General features: G+C 36.2%; 1 protein-coding gene across 1 annotated transcript in view; it reads right to left on the bottom strand.

Annotated features, from left to right (window-relative positions):
- Positions 1–23,237, bottom strand: part of THEMIS (thymocyte selection associated) — a 169,929-nt gene that overhangs the window by 111,916 nt on the left and 34,776 nt on the right. Inside the window, exon 2 of the mRNA XM_044237986.1 lies at positions 12,658–12,816. Within this exon, the coding sequence (XP_044093921.1) occupies positions 12,658–12,816 (159 nt within the window). The remainder of the gene's footprint in view (positions 1–12,657; positions 12,817–23,237) is intronic.

Genomic DNA, 23,237 nt, shown 5'->3' with positions numbered 1-23,237 from the left:
CCAAGTGGGATTTATCCCATTATGCAAGGTATCAAAGATAAACAGAGATAAACAGAGATCTTTATATCAAAGATAAACGGGGGGGGGGGAGGGAGTCTCCATAAGCTTACTACTTAGATTTATCCCATCTGAGAGACAACTAATGTAATCCGTCACATTAACAGGTCTTAGAAGAATATATAATCATATCAATAGACACAGGGAAAAAAGTGACAAAACCCAACATCCACTCAGAATAAAACAAACAACAATAACAACAAACTTCTCAGTAAATTAGGAATAAAACCAAAGTACCTCAGCTCAATAAAGAAAATCTTAAAAAATAAATAAATAAATAACCTATGGATAACATACATCATGTTAAGTAAATAGTTTTCTCGCTAAGATCAGGAACAAGGCTGTCCCCTCTCTCCACTTCTTTTCAACATTGTACCAGAAATCCTAGCTAATGCAGTAAGACAAGGAAATAAAATGTATACTGAGTGGGAAGAACAAAATAAAACTATGTTCACAGGTAAAATGGTTGTCTATGTAAAAAATGTGAAAGAATTGACCAAAAAACTCCTCAAATTAATAACTGAGTGTAGCAAGATTATAAGATAAATCATTAACATGCAAAAGCAATCACTTTCTTATATACTAGCAATGGACAAGTGGATTTTAAAACTAAAAACATAATACCATCTACATTAGCACCCCCAAAACAAAATACTTAGGTGTGGATTTAACAAAATATGTACAAGGTCTATGTGAGAAAGCTTACAAAATTATGATGAAAAAAATCAAATAAATAAATAGATATTACATGTTCATAAATAGGAGAACTTAATATTATTAAGATGTCAGTTTTTCCCAACTGCATCTACAGATTCAATGCAATGCCAATCAAAATCACAGCAAGTAATTTTGTGGACATTGAAACTGATGTTGTAATTTATATGAAGAGGCAAAAGACCCAGAATAGCCAACACAATACTGAAGAAGAACAAAATCAGAGAACTGACACTACTCAACGTCAAAACTTAATATAAAGCTACAGTAATCAAGATAGTACTGGTATCAAGATGGTACTGGGGCGCCTGGGTGGCTCAGTGGGTTAAAGCCTCTGCCTTCAGCTCAGGTCATGATCCCAGGATCCTGGGATCGAGCCCCGCATCGGGTCTCTGCTCGGCAGAGAGCCTGCTTCCTCCTCTCTCTCTCTCTGCCTGCCTATCTGCCTACTTATGATCTCTGTCTGTCAAATGAATAAATAAAATCTTTAAAAAAAAGATAGTGTGGTATTGGTGAAAGAATAAACAAAGAGATCAACAGAACAGAACACGGTACCCAGAAACAGACCCACATAAATCAGTCAAATGATCCTTGACAAAGGAGTGAAGGCAGTACAATGGAGAAAAGAAAGGTTTTCTTTAAATGATGCTGAAATAACTGAACATCCAAATGAAAGAAAACAAATATGGACACAGATCTTACACCCTTCACAAAAATTAATTCAACATGGATCATAGACCTAAATGTAAAATGCAAATCTATAAAACTTTGAGAAAATAACAGGAGAAAGTCTAGGTGACCTTGGGTTTGATGATGACTTTTTAGTTCTGACACCAAAGGCACAATCTATGAAAGAAATAATTTATTAGCTAGCTTCCATTTAAAAAAAAACGTGGGGGCGCCTGGGTGGCTCAGTGGGTTAAGCCCTGCCTTCGGCTCAGGTCATGATCTCAGGATCCTGGGATCGAGTCCCGCATCCGGCTCTCTGCTCAGCAGGGAGCCTGCTTCCCTCTCTCTCTGCCTGCCTCTCCATCTACTTGTGATTTCTCTCTGTCAAATAAATACATAAAATCTTAAAAAAAAAATGTGTTCTGCAGTCAAATGCTCTACCGCTGAGCTATAACCCCCCAAAAAATGTGTTCTGTAATTAATACTGAATGAAAGGACAAGCCACAGAATGGGAGAAAATATTTGCAAAAGACATATTTGAAAAAGCACTTATATCCAAGATATACAAAGAACTCTTAAAATTCAACAATAAGGAAACAAATGACCTGATTAAAAAGTGGGCAAAACCCTGAACAGACATTTAACCCAAGAATATATACAGATGGAAAATAAACATATGAAAGATGCTCAACATCAGATATCATTAGGATTTGAAAATGAAAACAATAATGAGATACCATAGGTATATATGTATTAGAATAGACAAAGTCCAAAACACTGACCACACGAAATACTGATGAGGATGTGGAACACCAGAATCTCCCATTCATTGCTGGTAGGTAAGCAAAATGTTGCAACCCTTTTGGAAGACAGTTTGGCAGTTATTTAAACTTTAAATAAATCAGAGGATTTATTAAAGAGAGGAGACTGCAATCTTTTGGCTCTCAGTGGGAGATCTAGAATGGCCATTTTTGCTCTGATCCTCTGAAGAAGAGCAGAAAGCTCTTTTGTGGAACAAAAGCCACACAGAAGACTAGCTTATGCTGAGGGAAGCCTCCTGACAAGGGGTGGGGGAACTCTGCTCAGACAAAGACACCTGAGAAGCAGCACAGCCAGCCCCTCCCCCAGAAGACAGACTGGAAGAACAGGTGGAATACAACTTTGTGGATCCCACAAGACTGTAAAACTCCAGCACCAGTGGAGAATAGTATATTGAGCTCCAGGTATTTTCTCATGACTCATTTATCTCTCGTGAAAAATTTACATTTCTTTTTTTTTTTTTACCTTTACCCATTTTTTTTAAAGATTTTATTTATTTATTTGACAGAGACAGATCACAAGTAGGCAGAGAGGCAGGCAGAGAGAGAGAGGAGGAAGCAGGCTCCCTGCTGAGCAGAGAGCCCGATGCGGGACTCGATCCCAGGACCCTGAGATCATGACCTGAGCCGAAGGCAGCGGCTTAACCCACTGAGCCACCCAGGTGCCCACCTTTACCCATTTTAATTAGATTTTTATTTTACCAACTTGTGTTTTTAAGTCACTTTTTAACTTTTATTTTTTACATCTACATTTTATAGATAGGCTTCATTTTAATCTTTTTTAAATATATATATGCTACTTCTTTTTTTTTTGTCCTTTTTTCACTCTACTCAATTACATATATATGTAATTGAGTATATATATATGAGTATATGTATATGTATGAGTATATGCATATGAGTATACGTATACTCATATATATGAGTATACATATGAATATATATATATATTATATATATATATGGAAAGAGAGAGTGTGTGTGTGTTTTGTTTTCTTTGAAATTTTGGGATATAGTGTCTTCTAACACAGAGACCAAAATTCAATCAGAAACAAGTGGTGGATCACCCTGCTTTGTCCACCCTGTGAGAATAATCTCTCTTCCCCTCACCCCCTTTTCTGTTTTGGTTTGGTTTGCTTTGCTTTGCTTTTCTGTGGTGGCCTCCAACTGTTTCGGATTTGTCAAGGGAGCACTTTGCTTGGGTCATGGTTGATATTTTGGACTCTGATCATTGAATTACTCATCCTTCTCTGGGCAAAATGACTAGAAGGAGGAATTCACAAGAAAAAAAGAACCAGAGGCAATGTTCTCTGACATAGAGCTAATCAATATGGATATAAATAAGATGTCAGAGATGGAATTCAGGATAGCAATTATAAAATTAATAACTAGGCTTGAAAAATGCATAAATGACAGTACAGAACCTTTAAGGGTGGAAATGAGACCTAATTAGGCCAAACTTTAAAATGCTATGAATGAGATGCAGTCTAAACTGGATGCTCTATCAGCTAGGGTAAATGAGGCAGAAAAGAGAATAAATGATCTAGAGGACAGGCTGAAGGAAAGGAAGGAAGTTGGGGAAAAGAGAGAAAGATAATTAATAGCCCATAACAAAAGGCTTTGAGAAATTAATGATACCCTGAAGCAAACTGATGTTGGAATTACTAGGGTACCTGACAGGGTGGGGAGAGAAAGAGAGAGTGAGAGTGAGCCAGAAACTATATTTGAGTAAGTCTAGCTGAGAACATCCCTCCACCGGGGAAGGAAACAACCATTCATGTCCAAGAGGCATAGAGGACCCCACACCAAATCAGTAAAAACAAATCAATATCCTGACATATAAGAGTGAAGCTTGCAAATATTAGAGAAAAAGAAGTTATCCTGAGAGTAGCTAGGGAGAGGGGTTCCTTACATATGGAGAGAGGAACATCAGAATAAATCTGACCTATCCACAGAAACTGGCAGGCCAGAAAGGGCTGGCAACATATATTCAGGGTAATAAATGAGAAGAGCATGCAGCCAAGAATACTTTATCCAGAAAGACTGTCATTCAGAATGGAAGGAGAGATAAATAGCTTCCAGGACAGACAGAAACTGAAAGAATTTGTAACCACCAAGCCCTCCCTGCAAGAAATATTAAGCGAGCTACTGTAAGCAAAAAGAAACCCTAAGAATAACATAGACCAGAAAGAAACAGAGAAATATCTACAGAAACGGGGACTTTATAGGCAATACAATGACACTAAATTCATTCAAATATCTTCCAATAGTTACTCTAAATGTAAATGGGCTAAATGCTCCAACCAAAAGACATAGTGTATCAGATTGGATTTAAAAAAGCAAGAAACATCCATATGCTGCCTACAGGAGACCCATTTTAGACGTAAAGACACCTCCATCCTGAAAGTGAGGGGGTCGAAAACAATTTACCATGCTAATGGACCTCAAAACAAAGCTGGAGTAGCAATACTCAAATAAGATAAATTATATTTTAAACCAAAGACTATAGTAAGAGATGTAGAGGGACACTATATAAAGCTTAAAGGGTTATCCAGCAAAAAGATCTAATAATTGTAAATATTTATGCCCCCAACATGAGAGCACCCAATTACATAAGCCAGTTAATAACCAAAATAAACATATTGATAATAATATAGTAATAGTAGGGGACTTCAACACTCTACTCACAGCAATAGTCAGATCATCTAAGTGGAAGATAAACCAGATGGACTTCTCGGATATATTCAGAGTATACCATCCTAAAGCAACAGAATACACATTCTTTTTGAGTGCACATGTAATATTCTCCAGAATAGTTCACATATTGGGTCATAAATCAGGTGTCAAATGATACCAAAAGATTGAGATTACTCCCTGCATATTTTCAAACCACAATGGTTTGAAATTTGAACTCAATCACAAGATGAAATTTGGAAGGAACTCAAACACTAGTAGGTTAAAGAGCATCCTGATAAAGAGTGAATGGATCAATCTGGAAATTAAAGAAGAACTTAAAATATTCATGGAAACTAATGAGAAGGGGAACACTTGTTCAAAACCTCTGGGATATAGCAAAGGTGGTACTAAAAGGGAAGCACATAGAGATACAAGCCTCTCAAAAAATTAGAAAATCCCACATACATACACAAGCCAACCTTACATATAAAGGACCTGGAGGAAGAACAGCAAATAAAACTTAAACCAAAGAGGGGAAGAGAAATAATAAAGATTAGAACAGAAATCAACAAAATAAAAACCTGAAGAACAGTATAAGAGATCAACAAAGCTAGAAGATGGTCCTTTGAAAGAATTAATAAGATTGATAAACCTCTGTCCAGACTTATCCAAAGAAAGGGGAAAGGACCCAAATTAACAAAATTATGAATGAAAGGGGAGAGATGATGACAAATACCAAAGAAATACTGATAAATGTAAGAACATACTATGTACAACTATATGCCAACAAATTAATGAACAACTATATGCCGACAAATGAAAGAAATGGATGCATTCCCAGAAACTTATAAACTAACAAGGCTAAAACAGAAAATCTGAACAGACCAATAACCAGCAAAAAAATTGAAGCAGTAATCAAAACCTCCCCCAAAATAAGGCCAGATATCTTCCCAGAGGAATTCTACCAAATATTTAAAGAAGAATTAATACCTATTCTACTGAAGCTGTTGCAAAAAATAGAAATGGAAGGAAAACTTAAAAACTGATTCTATGAGGCCAACCTTACCCTGATCTCAAAATCAGACAAAGACCCCATCAAAAAGGAGAATGACAGACCAATATCCCTGATGAACATAGATGCTAAAATACTCCCCAAAATACTAGCCAGTAGGTTCCAACAGTACCTTAAAAGGGTTATTCACCATGACCAGATGGGATATATTCCTGGGATACAAGGGTGGTCTAACATTCACAAATCAATCAACATGATAAATCACATTAATCAAAGAAAAGACAAGAACTATATGATCCTCTCAATTGATGTAGAAAAAGCATTTGACAAAATACAGCATCCTTTCTTGAATAAAACTCTTCAAAGTATAGGGACAGAGGGAACATACCAAAATATCATAAAAACCCATCAACAAAGAGCCCACAGCAAGTATCATTATCAATGGGGAAAAACTGAAAGCTTTTCCCTTAAGGTCAGGAACATGACAGTGATGCCCACTCTCATCACTATTGTTCAACATAGTACTAGAAGTCTTAGCCTCAGCAATCAGACAACAAAAAGAAAATAAAAGGCATTAAAATTGGCAAAGAAGAAGCTAAACTCTCTCTCTTAGCAGATGAAATGATACTTTATGTGGAAAACTCAAAGACCCCACCCCAAAATGGCTAGAACTCATATAGGAATTTAGTAAAGTGGCAGGATACAAAGTCAATGCACAGAAATCAGTTGCATTTCTATACACCAACAGTGAGACAAAGAAATTAAGGAATCAATCCCATTTACATTTGCACCAAAAACCAGGAGATATCTAGGAATATACCTAGGTAAAGATCTATACTTTAGAAACTACAGAACACTTATGAAAGAAATTGAGGAAAACACAAAGAGATGGAAAAACATTCCATTCTTATGGATTGGAAGAATAAACATTGATAAAATGTTAATGCTGCCCAGAGCAATCTAGACGTTCAGTGCAATCCCTATCAAAATACAGAGCTGGAGCAAACAATCCTAAAATTTGTATGGATCCAGAAAAGACCCCATGTAACCAAAGGAATGTTGGAAAAGAAATCCCAAACTGGCAGCATCACAATTCCAGGCTTGAAACTATATTACAAAGCTGTGACCATCAAGACAGCATGGTACTGGCACAAAAACAAACACATAGATCAATGGAACAGAATAGAGAGCCTAAAAATTGACCCTCAATTCTTTGCTCAACTGATCTTCGACAAAGCAGGAAAGAATATCCAATGGAAAAAAGACAGTCTCTTCAATAAAGGGTGCTGGGAAAATTGGGTAGCCACATGCAGAAGAATGAAAGTGGACCATTTTCTTATACCATACACAAAGATAAACTCAAAATGGATGAAAGATCTAAATGTGAGACAGGAATCTATCAAAATCCTAGGGAACATAGGCAGTAACCTTTTCAATCTTGGCCGCAGCAATTCTATGCAAGACATATCTCTAAAGACGAGGGAAACAAAAGCAAAAATGAACTATTGGAAGTTCATTAAGATAAAAAGCTTCTGCATGGCAAAGGAAGCAGTCAACAAAACTAAAAGGCAACCTACAGAATGGGAGAAGATATTTGCAAATTACATATCAGATAAAGGTCTGGTACCCAAGATCTATAAAAAAAACTTATCAAACACCCAAAAAACAAATAATCTAGTCAAGAAATGGGCAGACGATATGAACAGACACTTCACCAAAGAAGACATCCAAATGGCCAGCAGACACATGAAAAAAATCCTCCCAATCACTTACCATCAGGGAAATACAAATCAAAACTACGATGACATACTACCTTACACCAGTTAGAATGGCTAAAATTAACAAGACAGGGAACAACAAATGCTGATGAGGATGCAGAGAAAGGGGAACTTTCTTGCACTACTGGTAAGAATGCAAGCTGATACAGCCACTCTGGAAAACAGTATGGAAGTTCCTTAAAAAGGTAAAAATAGAACTACCCTAGTACCCAGCAATTGCATTACTGGGCATTTACCCCAAAGATACAGATATAGTGAAAAGTAGGAGCACATGTACCCCAATATTCACAGCAGCAATGTCTACAGTAGCCAAACTGTGGAATGAACATCAACAAATGAATGGGTAAAGAAGAATGAATGGGTTCATATATACAATGGAATATTACTCACTCATCAGAAAGGATGAATACCTACCACTTATATCTATATGGATGGAACTGGAGGGTCTTAGGCTAAGTGAAATAAGTCAATCAGAAAAAGACAATTATCATATGGTTTCACTCATATGTGGAATGTAAGAAACCATGCAGACGATCATAGGGGGTAGGAGGGAAAACTGAATGGGAAGAAATCAGAGAGGGAGACAAACCACAAGAGACTCTTGACTCTGGGAAACAAACCAAGGGTTGCAGAAAAGGAGGTAGGTGGGGTGATGGAGTAATTGGGTGATGGGCAGTAAGGAGGGCACGTGATGTGATGAGCACTGGGAGGTATATGCAAAGAATCATTGAGCACTATGTCAAAAACTAAATGATGTACTATATGTTGGCTACTTGAATTTAAATTAAAAAAAAAAAAGACCATGCAAGTAGTAACCAAAAGAGAACTGTAGTAACTACATTAGTATCAGACAAAATAAACCTTAAAACAAAAATATTACTAGAGACAAAGAATACTACAGAACAATAAGAGGGCCATCTTATCAAGAAGAGATAACAATTATAAGCACATATACACTTAACATCAGAGTCCCAGAATACACAAAACAAAAGTTGACAGTAATAGTTGGAAACTTCAGAAACTTCAATAATAGTTGGAACTTTCAAAAATGGATAGATCTAGACAGAAGATTCTCAGGGAACAGGAAGACTTGAACAGCACTATAAACCAACAGACGTCTGTAGAACAATCCGCCAGATAACAGCAGAATACTCATTCTTCTCAAGAGCACATGGAATATTCTCTGGGATAGGCCATGTGTTGAGCCATAAAACAAGTCTGAAAAAATTTAAGAGAATTGATAAAGTATGTCTTCTGACCACACTAGAATTCGGTTGAAATAAATAACAAAAGAAAATTTGGGAAATTCCCAAATAACAAAGGATGTTTAAAATATATATTAAAGTACTTTTTGAGTTTGATATCTAACTAGGAGTTTACATTGACAGTTTTAAATACAGTACAAATAAAGAGATGTTTCTGTTGAAATTAATTTAAAAATGTTAACCTTATTTTCTCTTTCTCCCTAGTGCTAACATAGAAGAATTACTTCTATACTCGAAATTTCATCATCACCTCAGAGACCTCTTTGAAAGAAAGTGTTCTGTAAACATCACTAATCACTTTTCACTTCCACATTTGTCCTGATCCATACATTAAAACTAGTTTTGTAAATAAATTTTTCTAATTGTTGCTCAATTGATGCAAGCTTATCACGTCAACTGGAGACTCAAAAAATTCTAAATAGTAAGTCCCCAAATTAAAGTGCTAGTCAAAAGCTAAGTGGGAAATTGGCTTTATAGATTTTAGATTTGCCAATTTCCATAATCATGTGAGCCAATATCCCAAAATAAATATATAATATATATTCTAAAATAAAAGAGGGGGAGGTGGGAGTATGGGTTGTCCCAGTAATAGGTATTAAGGAAGACATGTATTGCATGGAGCACTGGGTGTTATATGTAAACAATGAATCCTGGAACACTACACCAAAAACTAATGGCATACTGTATGGAGACCAACATAACACAATGAAAATTTTTAAAAAATTAAAAACTAAGTGTTTTCACTACTCTCATAAGAAACACTCCTTCTACTAGAAGATTCTAGTCATTTTAACTTACTAAATATTTATATACATCATCTCCTAAACACTGTGGGGATCATAGCAGTAAATGAGATTCAGATTCTGCTCTTAGCAATGTTGTAATCTGTTAAGCAGTAGTGCACAAATAACTTCAATTATATTTAAAATGTAATAAATGCAATCATTAGGGCATGAAAGACTATAGCTGTTTAAAAAGGGAATTGTTACATTCAACTAGAATACTCAGGAAAATCTTCTCATAAAGCATTGGTCTGCAACCTTGACTGCTTATTAGTATCATCCTGGTCACTTTAAGATATTTTGGTAACCAGACTTCATTCCAGACCAAATAAATCAAAATATCTCAGGCGAGTGGCCTGAGCATCAGGATATTTTAAACCTCCCTAGGTGATTTCCAGTGTGCAGCCATGTTTGAGAACCATTGCTACAAAGGATGGGGTTACGTAAGGAAGGAGTCAATAGAATTTAAAACTAGGTAAAATTCCAGTAGAAAGGAAGAAGATACTAGAACACTTGGAATAATCCTCTCCTCACATAGCTTATTTATTTTCATTCTCCAAATCTGAGCTCAAGTATAACATTTTTCAAAAGCTTTGAAAAACTTGACTCCACTTGATAACAGTATAAAACCTGACACTTGATATGTGACAAGTACCATTCTGAACACTTCAAATATATTTCAATGTTCAATTCTCTCCAAAATACTAGAAGATAGATAGTATTATTATTCCCATTTTACATGAGAGGAGAGTAAGTAATTTGGCAAGGTTATCCAACCAACAAATGGCAGAGTTGAAATTCAAATATATGTAATGACTTCAAAATCCATGTTCTGAAACATGACCAACAGAGTTAGATATTCCTTATCAAGACTCTCATGGAACCCATGCATATCTCTCCTCCTCCTCCTCCCCCATCCTTCTCCTCTCCCCTCCTCCTCCTTTCTTCCCCCTCCCCCTTTTCTTCTGGAAACCAAGGATATTTCATTCACACCATGAATCACATAATATTTTAAGTGTTTCCTAGATTTTTCTCCTCCACTAATCATTTATTTGCTCATTTCACTCATTCATCCATTCAATACATGACTACTGAAAAAATGCTTGGTACTATATATAAAGTCATATATGTCATACTTTATTTGCCAAAAAGTTTTAGTCTAGAGCAGAAGTCAACAAACTACAGTCCATAGGCCAAATTCTACTGGCCAGCTATCATTGTAGGTACAATTTTTATTGGACCACAGCCACATTCATTGGTTTATGTATCATCTTTAGCTCCCTTCATGTTATAGCATCAGAGTGGAATGGTAGTGACAGAGATCATCTGGTGACAAAGTCTAAAATATTTACTATCTGGTTCTTTTTTTTTTCTAGATTTTATCTGTTTATTTGACAGATAGAAATAACAAGTAGGTAGAGAGGCAGGCAGAGAGAGAGGGGGAAGCAGGCTCCCCACGGAGCAGAGAGCCGGACGTGGAACTCAATCCCAGGACCCTGGGATCATGACCTGAGCTGAAGGCAGAGGCTTTAACCCACTGAGCCACCCAGGTGCCCCACTATCTGGTTCTTTATAAAAAACATTTGCCAACCTCTGGTCTGGAGAATAAGACAAATGAGAAGATCATCAATGACTACCCAATGCTATTGGTGAAAAAGATATTGAGAACATAAAAGAGAGATACCTAGAGTAGGTTAGGGAAGCAGCAAAAGCATTACAGAGGATACGGTATTTGAGCTCATTTTGGAAGGGTGAATAGAGTTAACTAGACAAAGAGGAGCAACCAGATGTTTCAGTAAGATCAGAGGTGGAAGTTTAGCAGTGATCCAGGGAGCCAGATTCTACTTACAATAGGAATAAAGAGAATAAATATATTTAAGAGATATTAGTCCTATATAACTTTATGAAATATCTGATTTCTTCATTCTCACTAGCATAGTATGTAATGCATACAGTTAGAACTCATTAAGTATTGTTAATATTAAGTCTTAAATGAAGAATATTTATTAAAAAGGGGAGAAATAATTTACCTTCTAGTAGTCCTTACAAAGCACTGATGTGGAGGAAAAATGAACCCCCATGCACTATTGGTGAGAATGCAAATGGGTGTAGACAATGAGGAAAACAGTATTGCGTTTCCTCAAAAAAATTGAAAATAGAGCTTCCATATGATCAAGCAATTCCACTACTGGATATTTATCCAAAGAATACAAAAATACTAATTCAAAAAGATGCATGCACCCCTATGTTTACTGAAGCATTATTTACAAGAGCCAAATTATGGAACTATGGAATCAGCTCAAGTGTCCACTGATAGATGAATGGATAAAGAAGATGTGGTGTATATCTGTGTGTGTGTGTGTGTGTACACATATGGTGTATATATATTGGAATATTATTCAGCCATAAAAAGGATGAAATCTTACCATTTGCAATAACATGGATGGATCTAGAAAGTATAATGCTAAGTGAAATAAGTCAGTTAGACAAAGACAAATACCATATGATTTCGCTCATATGTGGAATTAAAAATAAACAAAACAAATGAAACAAAGAAAAAAGAGACAAGCCAAAAACAGACTCTTAACTATAGAGAATAAAATGATAGTTACCAGGCAGGAGGTAGAGGTGGGTGACTGAGTGAAACAGGTGAAGGGGATTAAGAGTATACCTATCAGGATGAGCACTGAGAAATGTATTAACGGTTGAATCACTGTCCCGTACACCTGAAAATCATATAACACTGCATTTTAAAAAAACAAAAAAGAATTCTAGTTTTTTAATCCACTACCCTATAGTGAAAAGAAAGCTACCACTTGTTTTCAACTGTATAGATGCATAATAACCATAGTTTTATAAATGTGAAATGGTTGCAATTTACTGTACCTGGAAAATTCATAGGCAGCTCAAATGGTTGTAGAGGCTCACAACCCTCAATGTGCTCAGAAATTTCAGCTATGATCTTCTTAATTTTGAGACCAGTGACTTTAATCACTTCTCCTGTTGACAAACAGCATTCATTTCCAAACATTTCATAAATGGAACCTTAAAAAAAAAAAGGAAGAGTTAGAACAGCTTTAAAAAAAAAAGAATTAAATCAGGGAGAATGAAGTAGGAGTCTAAAGCTTCATATAAAGTGTTTCTATTCAGTTCCTCTCCTAGCTACCTACTAAACAGGAATTTAATCAAGCTTGGCAAAATGTACAGCATGTACCAAGAAAAATATTAGATTTTCACACCATCCACTGGGCAAAGTATAAACAACCTTATTTTTGTTATTATTGTAAATTAGATTTATGGCTTCCTCAGCAACTTTAGCTCATCATTCCAAGGTCAAACTACAAACATATCTTCCCTTGCTGGGATTTATGATCTATTTTTGCTGGGTCACTGAATTAGGCTCATGTGAGTCAACAGTGATCTAAGTATGTATTGCGAACAAGGTTGTAATACAATCCAAGATTCAAAGACAGAGTCTATACACCAGGGCCTTCCTTATATTAAGAGCATCATATCTATTTATTAAACCTGTTTCTCTTTGTTGTCATGAATATAAGACTTTTTGACCATTCTCTCTCTCGATTTTTGACAAGTTGGAAATATCTCTTGGTATCTTTATGGCAATAGGGGGCAGAACAGCCCAGATAAACTGAAAAGCTTCATTTCGGTTCAGAATTTCAGTCTCTTCCCTAACAAACCTCTTATCATAGATACTAAAGCTAAGCTTTTCACCCGTTTATTTTCCTTTTAGATCTCCTGATGGAAGATGAGTGAGCAGTGAAATAACCAGAAAATAAACAACAGAACGGAGGAAAGGCAAAAATCTGGATAATCTACCCAAAGTAAAAGGAGAACAACTCCAAAATTACATCTTTAATATATTATTACTTTTCAACTGAGCATTAAATGAAAGGTTGATGTAAAGAAACATTACAGTACTGTGGGGATTTAAACATATCAATTTTTCCCTACCCCCAATATAATTTATATCCTCTTTACCACACTAAAATGTAAACAATAGAAGTATGAGATTTCAGGTTGGTTTGCTTTCTGAATTCTTCTCTATTGAACCCCCCTCTCACAGAATCTTACCTGATACATAGCACCTAAAACATTTTTGTAACATTAATGATTATCATAAAAGTTATTAAGCCTGTCATCCAATCTAGCATTAAACAACTCTGTGATTGTATTAGAGTGTCAGCAGGGAACAGAGGGCACACTCATATTAGAATAATTTAAGGAGATTTTAACAAAGGGGCAATTTACACAGAGGCACAGCCAGTTCTAGGTAACACAAGAAAATAAATATTCTGACCTCACTCTTCTCCCTCCATCTGATCCTTTGCCAGGGTACCCTCCTTTGGCCAAATTAAGCCAGAAGCCAGAGGACAAGGAAGCTACTGATGTCACCACAGAAGTCAGCCCCCAAGGTAGAGAGTGAAAATGGAAGTCCAGCACACCATCCTTACTGCCCATTATTGAATGAAGGCCATTTTTGCAAATATGCTAGTATGTCTGCTCCCCAATTTCTGAGTATGTACTTCCATAACTCTCTGCTTTTCTAATACTATTCCCTTAACTATATATGTGTTCATATCTCGCATTAATTCCCAAATATGGTATTTTCAGCTATCTCCAATCTTTTGTGGAACAACTGGGATATTAAAGACATAGCAATAAATCTATAGTGATATTTCCCTCCAATGAACTTAGAACAGTTATTTTCTACGATCCTCATTTGGCAATTAATCACGTACTAACATTTCTATCTTCAGTATTATCTCATCCTGTACTTAACTTTTTATGACTTTAGTTTTTATTACTCCCAATTCAAGTTAAACTTCATGAAAGACAATATTGCATCATATTATTGCATAACTACAACACACCAATTGCCCTTCCTTATTCATTCAGTAAACTTTAATGGAAGCCTACTATGTGTCAAGCATTGTGATTAGCAGTAGGTAATGGAGATAAAATGCATAATCTTTTCCTCCCAAGAAGTGCTATCTTGAAGCAAGGAGACAAGTAAACAGACTGTACAATAGATTTTAAGAAAGTTATAACATAGAAAATACAGAGCATTGTGGGAGAATCCTGGAAGCATTTAATTAAACAATTACAAGGTAGAGAGATTAGGAAAGGATTCCTGGAAACTACAGATGAACTGAGGGTTTTTTCTTTTTCTTTTCATTTCTTTTCTTTTTTTTTTTTTCAGATTTATTTATTTATTTATTTGAGAAAGAGAGAGAACATGGCTAGGGAGGAGGAGGGGTAAAAGGGGCAGAGGGAGAGGGAGAGGGAGAGAGAATCTCAAGTAGACCACATGCTGAACATGGAGCCTGCTATAGGGCTTGATTCCAGGACCTTGATATCACAACCTGAGCTGAAACCAAGAGTCAGACACTTAACTGACTATGCCACCCAGATGCCTTAAGTTGAGCTGAGTTTTAAAGGAAGCAACACAAGATGTTGGGACAGGCAGAGGAAATAGTATTTGAAAAGGTACTGAGATGTAAAAAAGCTTGACACATTCTGGCAATTTCAAGTATTTTGTTAAGTCTCAAATGTAAGTAAGAATAGGATAAGAAAGGAGACTAGAGAAGAAAAAGAAGTCCAGATCACACAACATCTTTATGAGATTACCAATAAACAGAAAGGTCAAAATCTGATGCAAAGTCAGAAAACCTAAGTTTTCAGTTATTATGATCCTGGAACTAATACCAATTTAATAAGAGGTCATATGTATCTAGGTGCTTACTATCCAAAGTGTGGTCAACTACAGTACCTGGAAGCTTGTTAGAATCTTGGCCAGACCCCAGATGTGCTGAATCAGAACCTGCGTTTTTAACGAGATCTCCAGATGAAAGCAGTGATCTGGGTTAAAAATGCATAACTGAAAGTCTCTGTCTTGAGAGTGTTGCAAAACTAACCAGAAAAGGAAGGACATGCCACACAAAAGCATTCAATGTCATTGAGGTGAAAGATGTTGTAAGTGGGGACAAGTAAAATGAAAGATTTTAAGTAGGAAATTGACATGATAAGATTTTTCTTTGTCACATGAAATAGAATATTAACTGAAGTCTGTTGGGTTCAATTTCAACGCAATGAGTATCTAATTATAAATGTAAAGTATATCAAACTCACTGACTTGGAATGCCATCTTTCTCTCAAAGGTTCCACTGGAATTCAAAATTAAAAGATGAATTTATGTGAGATTACTTATCAATTTACAGGAATAGAGGCCAGAGAATTCTAAGAAGAGAAAACTATTTTAGTCACCACACAAGCTTTTGACTCTTCAGGTCTCTTTCCAAGAATCTCTCCTTTTGGTTAAAAAAAAAAAAAATCACCCCTTTTAGTCATATAAGGAAAAGAACCTCATGCAAATACTAATCTTTTACATTTATCTTTAATTATTTGTGACTTTCAATTTTCTCTACCAAAGTATGGTGTTAATTCATTTTTAATAAAGAAAGTGGTTGCTGATACACAACACTTGGAAGTTATGTCCATGAAAGGAGACAAGAATGTACAGCAACTTCAAATCCCTGAAACTTGAAGGGTTCCTGTCTTTTGTTATCACCAATATAATGTCTCCTAAATTTTTTCCTCAGTGAAAATATAAAATGGTTAATTTTTTAAATAGCCAACTTTCATAATCTTAGAACAAGCAAATATAACATATGTAATTGCTTTTTAAAAATTTGCTGAGATATGTCTGAACTACATGTTTATGTATAATACAGATGTAGATATTAAAATAGTTTTCATTTCATTTTCACCATGACATGTATTTTGAATATGCAAATCTAAAATCTATTAAATCTTTATAGACTGATTCTTCCCAAGTCAGAGCATATGTATTCAGGATAATGCCAAACATCAGAGAAAGCTGGAACAAAGCAGGCTGTTTTCAGTGATCAAACATCGCCCCTGAAGGCTGTAATGAAAGAGCCATGTGCCTTTGAAATCACCTTTCCTATAATGCTACTTTGCTCAATAAAAATGACACATTAATATCCTTTTATGAGCTCATCCCTTATTTGACAATCCATACAAGCAATGCTATGATCACACTGGAACAGCCAAGACAGTTGGTTCAATAGATTTTCCTCCATCTGCGATAGCAAGTTTAAAACTTACCTTGTTTAGAGGCTCTTTTTCCCCTTTTCTCAAGATGTACCCATTCCTTCCATTCTCCACTGCTTTCCCCGTCCTACCAGGCCACTTACTCACCCTCTTACCTCCCCACCTTTCAAAGTTCAATCAATCCTGAAGATTCAGCTCAAATCCATCATCTTCTTCAAAGTCTTTCTTGATCCTTACATCTAGGTGAGAATTAGTTCTCTCCTCTGCCCTCTAAAGCAGTTTGCATGTATCTCCAGTATAGCCCCTATGTGATTATTATCATAGCCAGCTATTGGGATACCATTTCTATCCACAAATTATGAATATTTTAGAATTTATCATGAGTTCCTAGAGATATGTCTTAACTATATTTATACCCATCCTCACAATCCACACAACTAGTAATACAGTTTTTGACACTTAGTGGATCCTTAGTGAATGTTGAATTATATATACCTTAGCTTTACTGTAAAATGACAATAAATTATTGTGACTAGAGTAGAAAGCATAGTCAACCAAAGCTTTGGCATGAGTTATGTTTTCATTTGGTATGTTTAATAGCAGATGTACAAGCATATATGAGATTAGCTAGCAAAGGCATATTAGAATGGACTATTCTAATATGAATCTCTTACTTATTAAGTTTCCCACTTTACCATTAGGTTTACCATTTTTATGTTGCTGAACTTGAGGCTGGTGCTCATGAAATAATCTGAGATAGGTTTAGGAGAATTAAGAAATTACATATGCAAAGTTTGATTGATATCGTATGATAGTGTATGTAGAGCCATGCCAGATTGGGATTGCTGGTGAAGATGTGTCTTTGCTGCTCATAAACAGGTGTGATTATTCTTTCTTTGCTTAAGGGTTGTGCAAATTACCAAGAAGAATCATTCCTACAAAGGAAACATAGAAGTGTGAAATAATTTTATTAGCAATGCTGTCCCTAGACTTGGTGGTTGATAAGGCATTCAGAGACCATTAAAGTAATAAGCTCAATTTTCCAAATGAATCTCTAGATAGTTTACCATAGGCATAAAGCTTGAAGTGGCCTATGATTGTGACAGACATTTACATAGCCAGCCAGTCTCCCATAAAAAGACTGTCTCCATCTCCTCTAGAGCAGAGCAAAGTTATTCTCACTGTATGAAGAATATGCCTAAAAATACTTAAGCATGATATTGGAATGCACTGTGGAAATGAGTAAGCATGAAACAAAAATCTTGCAGTTTTACTAGGGCTGGATTCTACCAGTTCACACTGGATATCCACAGTGAGGTGTATAAATCTGAATGTTGACAGGAAATGATCTTATAAAGTCATACAGACTCTTTTAACCCATTGCCAAAATACCAATATAAAGTATACTGGTGGGCGTCATCAGATGCCCAGCAAAACGTGGGCATCAGGTAGTAAGAAAAGTGATGGTAAAATTAAGGTATAATAATCTCTCTCACCTCTAAGAATATGGGGTTCTTCTTGTGAGGTGGAAATTGAAGTGTTATGCAGGAAGCCAAGCCTAAACACAGAAATATGCTAAAAACTGTAGTGAATGTTGCTGAGTCTTAAAAAGTATAAACATGAGGGATGCCTGAGTGGGGTAGTCGGTGAAGCATCCAACTCTTGATTTCAGTTAAGATTGTGAATTCAGGGTTGTGAGATCAAGCCCCACTTTGGGCTCCGCATTCAGTGGGGAGTCTGCTTGAGATTCTCCCACTCCCCCTCTGCTCCTGTCACTGCCCCCATGCTCTCTCTCTCTCTAAAATTAAAAAAATAATTTTTTTAAGTATAAACATGGAAGAGCAATGAAAACCACAAATAGGCTGGAAAGGCTGAGGCCTGAGAGCCAATATAGCAAATTAAAATAGTAGTGAGGCCAGAAATTAGAAAATGTCCACTTTTCAATCAGTCTGTGTGATCTGTGTGACACTTAAATGACCAAGTTTTAGTGGCCGAGGAACAAAAATGCATAGTTTCAGATGCTAGCTAAAAACTTGATATTTGTCTAATGGCAGAATCAATGTAATAGATTCAATAAACTGTGATGAAATTTTGCATGTTAGGTATTAGGGCAGAAGTCATCATTGTGTCTCTTTGTGTTAACAATTATCAGAGCAAAGGGATTTGGGATGTTTATCTATGAAATGAATATCCCTCCTACACATCAATGAAACATTTCCCTATGGTGATGAAACAAATCAGTGATTCTACATCTCCTGACACCACCATTGACCAAAATTCCCCGTGTTATACCCAAGTTTTAACCCTTAAAACGATATCATAAATACTATTACAATTTTTTATATGAACAATGTTTCATTGGGAGCTTATTATTTTAGGAAGAACTTGGTTTCAAGTACATTTTATGTACTTTAATATAATTGCCTATGCTTTATATCCTAAATATTAAATATAGCTACCACAGACTTCTATAGCCATTTAAAATAATAAACCTGTTCTCTTCATCTCATTTAATGAATATAAATATACTGATTGAATTGATTATACATGGGCTCCAATGCACTGTAATGTGTTCATCCAATGCATAAAAATTAAGCTTCACTGTATTATAAATTTTCCTTAAGTTCATTAGCATTGAACACCTCATTAAGTATTCTGCTTATGAAATATGGTTTAGACATTGAGAGTAAAAGTTTAGATACTTTTATAATAATTTTGGTTATTTTATGCTCACTGTATTAAATAATAAAAATATCTTTGTTTTATATATGTTTTTCATTTTTTAACTTTTTAATAATAACTCATTCATATTGCATCTTATTAAAGTACTAGTCCATAATGGATTGGGAAAACAAAGAAACTGGACCTTCAACACAGTAGGTTGGCCCTAAGCCATTAAGTACAAATGTATGACCATAGTCAGTGCAGGAATCAGGAAGCAGTCTCAGAAAGTTCAAAAGTTAGAGTGAAATTTGAACACACTGGAAAAAGAAAGTTATAAATGAATAGACTAAGTCCTAAGCAGTATTATTAACTAATCTATCTCAATGTCACCAGCTGCCTGAGTGCCCTGACTAAAAAACACAGGAATTTTAATCAACTTGACAGTAATAGTTCTAATTGAAAATTATTACATTGGCATTCTAATTTGTACATTATAATCTTCTGATTGTATGAGGCAGTGCTTGAACCTAATTGACCCTGGATGCTTTGAGTTTTTGGACCTACACAGCTAAGGTGCAAAACCCTGAGCAGGTGAAGTCTCTAGGCAATGAATTCCATGAGTTCGATCTAACTAGAGTGCCAAGTATTCCACACGAGAGAGATGGCAAATATCTAGACTATATTATACCATTTTCTCTTCCCAGCACTAGTCACCCATGGCACATTTCCAGCTGGATCAAAATAAGGCCTAGTAATCTTCCTCAACATGATGTTCCAGGTGACTAACCATCAAGTGAAGACAGCATACCAGGTATGAATTACTTCCAGCCCAGTCCTGCACTATCTTGCTTTAAGCCTTACTGGCTGATTAGATAGATAGATTTTTAATTATTTTTATTTTATTTTATCACTATTTATTTTATTATTTATTATAGTTATTTTTATTATTTTTATTTTAAAGATTTTTAATCCTTGGATTAAGCTAAATTTTTAAAGGATTGTATTTATTTCTTTGTTAGAGAGAGAGCACAAGTAGGGGAAGCAGCAGGCAGAGTGAGAAGAAGGCTTCCTACTGAGCAAGAAGTCTAATGCAGTATTCGATTCCAGGACCCTGGGATTATTCTCCGAGCCGAAGGCAGACGCTGAACCGACTGAGCCACCCAGACATCCCAGATTGAGCTAATTGACTACCACAGGCTTAGTTACAAGAAATCTGGCAGAAGAATGCAGACTCCCTGAATCTATCTTTTTTCCAGAGCGGCTGTGTGTACAGAGGCATAAAACACTTAACTTGATAACAATCACAACTTCATATAGCCCAATGGCTGCCACGGGATGTTTCAGTTTCATTTACATCTCCAAGCACAGTGTTGCTAATTCTAAAGATCTCTTGAATCTCTGAGTTTCAGTGTCAGACAGGAGCTTAAATACCATCTTATCCTATCAATGTTATTACAAAAACTGAGTCCCTATACAGTATATCTACCAAGGAGCTATCCAAACTATATATGAACACTTTCACTGATTGAACTCCAACTATTTCAAGGTAAACTACTCTACTTTTGAGCCATTCTGACTGTAAAAAAGCTCTGCATTTTATTAAGAGCAATATGTGCTCTTATAGGATATACCCTTTAGAACTATTTTTAACCACTGATATCATACAGAAAACATTTCTTTTTTTTTTAAAGATTTTATTTATTTATTTGAGAGAAGAGAGAGTATGAGCAGGGAGAAGGGCAGAGGGAGAAGCCGACTCCCCTCTGAGCAGGGAGCCCGATGTGGGCCTCCATCCAGGACTTGGGATCACAACCTGAAACAAAGACAGACGCTTAATCAAATGAGCTACCTAGGTGCCCCTTTATTCTTTTTTTTTTTTAAGTGTTATTTATTTAACTAATCTCTGTACTGAAAGGGGTCTCGAACTCATGACTCCGAGATCAAGTCACACACTCTTTGGATTGAGCCAGCCAGACATCGCCCATTTAATTCTTCTACAAAGCAGCCTTAAAATGTTTGAAACATAGCTGTCACAGTTGTCCTTTCTAACAAAGCTGTCAAACAACTGAAATATGCTCGGGGCCACTCCTCAGAGCATAGGCTGCCCCATTACATAACTACTTATAGCACCACTTACATGGATGTGCATGGCATTCTCAGAGATGCGTAATGTGCATCCTGCCTCTCAAAAGGCGTGCCCTTGTGTGTGCCAGGGAACGGTCCATCGTGCCTATCGAGGATGAAACTGGCCACAAAACTAAAAATCTTTGTGCGAGCAATAAGGCAGCTATTTCACACTAGCAATGTTTGGCTTTATCAACCAGTGAGTCAAAGTAATTTCTATAAAAGAAAAAGTAAAAATGTCCTACAGCTGAGTAGTAAATTGAAGCAAATAATTCCTCACTAGTAACTGGATTCCTCTCTGCATTTCTTCTACTATTAAAGCCAGGACATGAAGTTTATTTCTCCCGTCAAGGAGAGAGATTTAGTCATTATTTAGGTCTGAGACACAAAGAATTTTTCAGTACTTGGGGAGATTATAATCCTGAAAAGAGATTTTACTGGAAGAGGGCAATTTTTTTTCTTTTTTTCCCACAACTGCCAAAACCTTTTTATGTGACTATAAGAATCAAATAAAGGAAGATTATCATATTGTAGACAAGGGAGACTCAGTGCATGACATAAAGGAATTGTCTGTCTGGCTACAAAAGAATTGGGATTTTTTTTAAATTGCAAAGATGAAAAAAAAATCCAATACCCTATTTTTTATTTCCAAAATTTGCTCTTTATGCCATACCAGGAAACAAATTAGTTTTGTAAATCAAAGCTTTTGATTTATGAGAGCTGTTTCTTACTGAGAGAAGTAAAAGCCAGATTTTAAAGAGAAGGTCACAGAACTTGTGCTTTGAAGGTAATTTATAAAGAGAATAGAGGAATCCAAGGCTGCCTTTTGAGAGCCCAACTGGGAAGAAGAGAGTTTAGTTCAACGGAGAATCATCTTGGAGATTAGTTGGGGCAAGGTACAGAGACCTCCATAAACAGCCTACCAATGTCCTTTATGATCAACTCCAGGAATCTGTGACTGCAGTCCCGGACGAATAGCCATTATAATAAATACTACATATACATGAAAAAGCAAACCCAGTTTCTCAGCTTCTCACATCTTTTTTTTTTTTAAAAGATTTTATTTATTTATTTGACAGAGAGAGATCACAAGCAGGCAGAGAGGCAGGCAGAGAGAGAGGAGGAAGCAGGCTCCCTGCTGAGCAGCGAGCCCGACGTGGGACTCGATCCCAGGACCCTGAGATCATGACCTGAGCCGAAGGCAGCAGCTTAACCCACTGAGCCACCCAGGCGCCCCTATCTTTTAAGGGCCTCCCTCAACGAGGTCTGAATGCGCAGTAAAAACGAAGTCTATCCATACTTACGGAGGTCCTTATGTCCACCTTCAGGTTTGACGACTTACTAGACTCATGGAATTCAGGAAAGCTGTTATACTTACACTTATAGTTTATTATAGACAAATGTTCCAGTTTAAAATCAGCAAAGGAAAAAGACACAGAGGGCAGAGTCCAGGAGACAAGTTTCTAGTTGTCCTCTCCCCGTGGAGTCACATGAACAAAATTTAATTCTACCAGCAATGGTGGATGACAGCATGTACAAATTATTGCCAACCAAGGAAGTTCACCTGAGGCTTGGTGTCCAGG

Source organism: Neovison vison, chromosome 1 (assembly GCF_020171115.1).
Source record: "Neovison vison isolate M4711 chromosome 1, ASM_NN_V1, whole genome shotgun sequence".
In the NCBI taxonomy this organism is placed as follows: Eukaryota; Metazoa; Chordata; class Mammalia; order Carnivora; family Mustelidae; genus Neogale; species Neogale vison.
The sequence above is the reverse complement of the archived record's forward strand: the minus strand, read 5'-3'. Positions and strand labels throughout refer to the sequence as shown.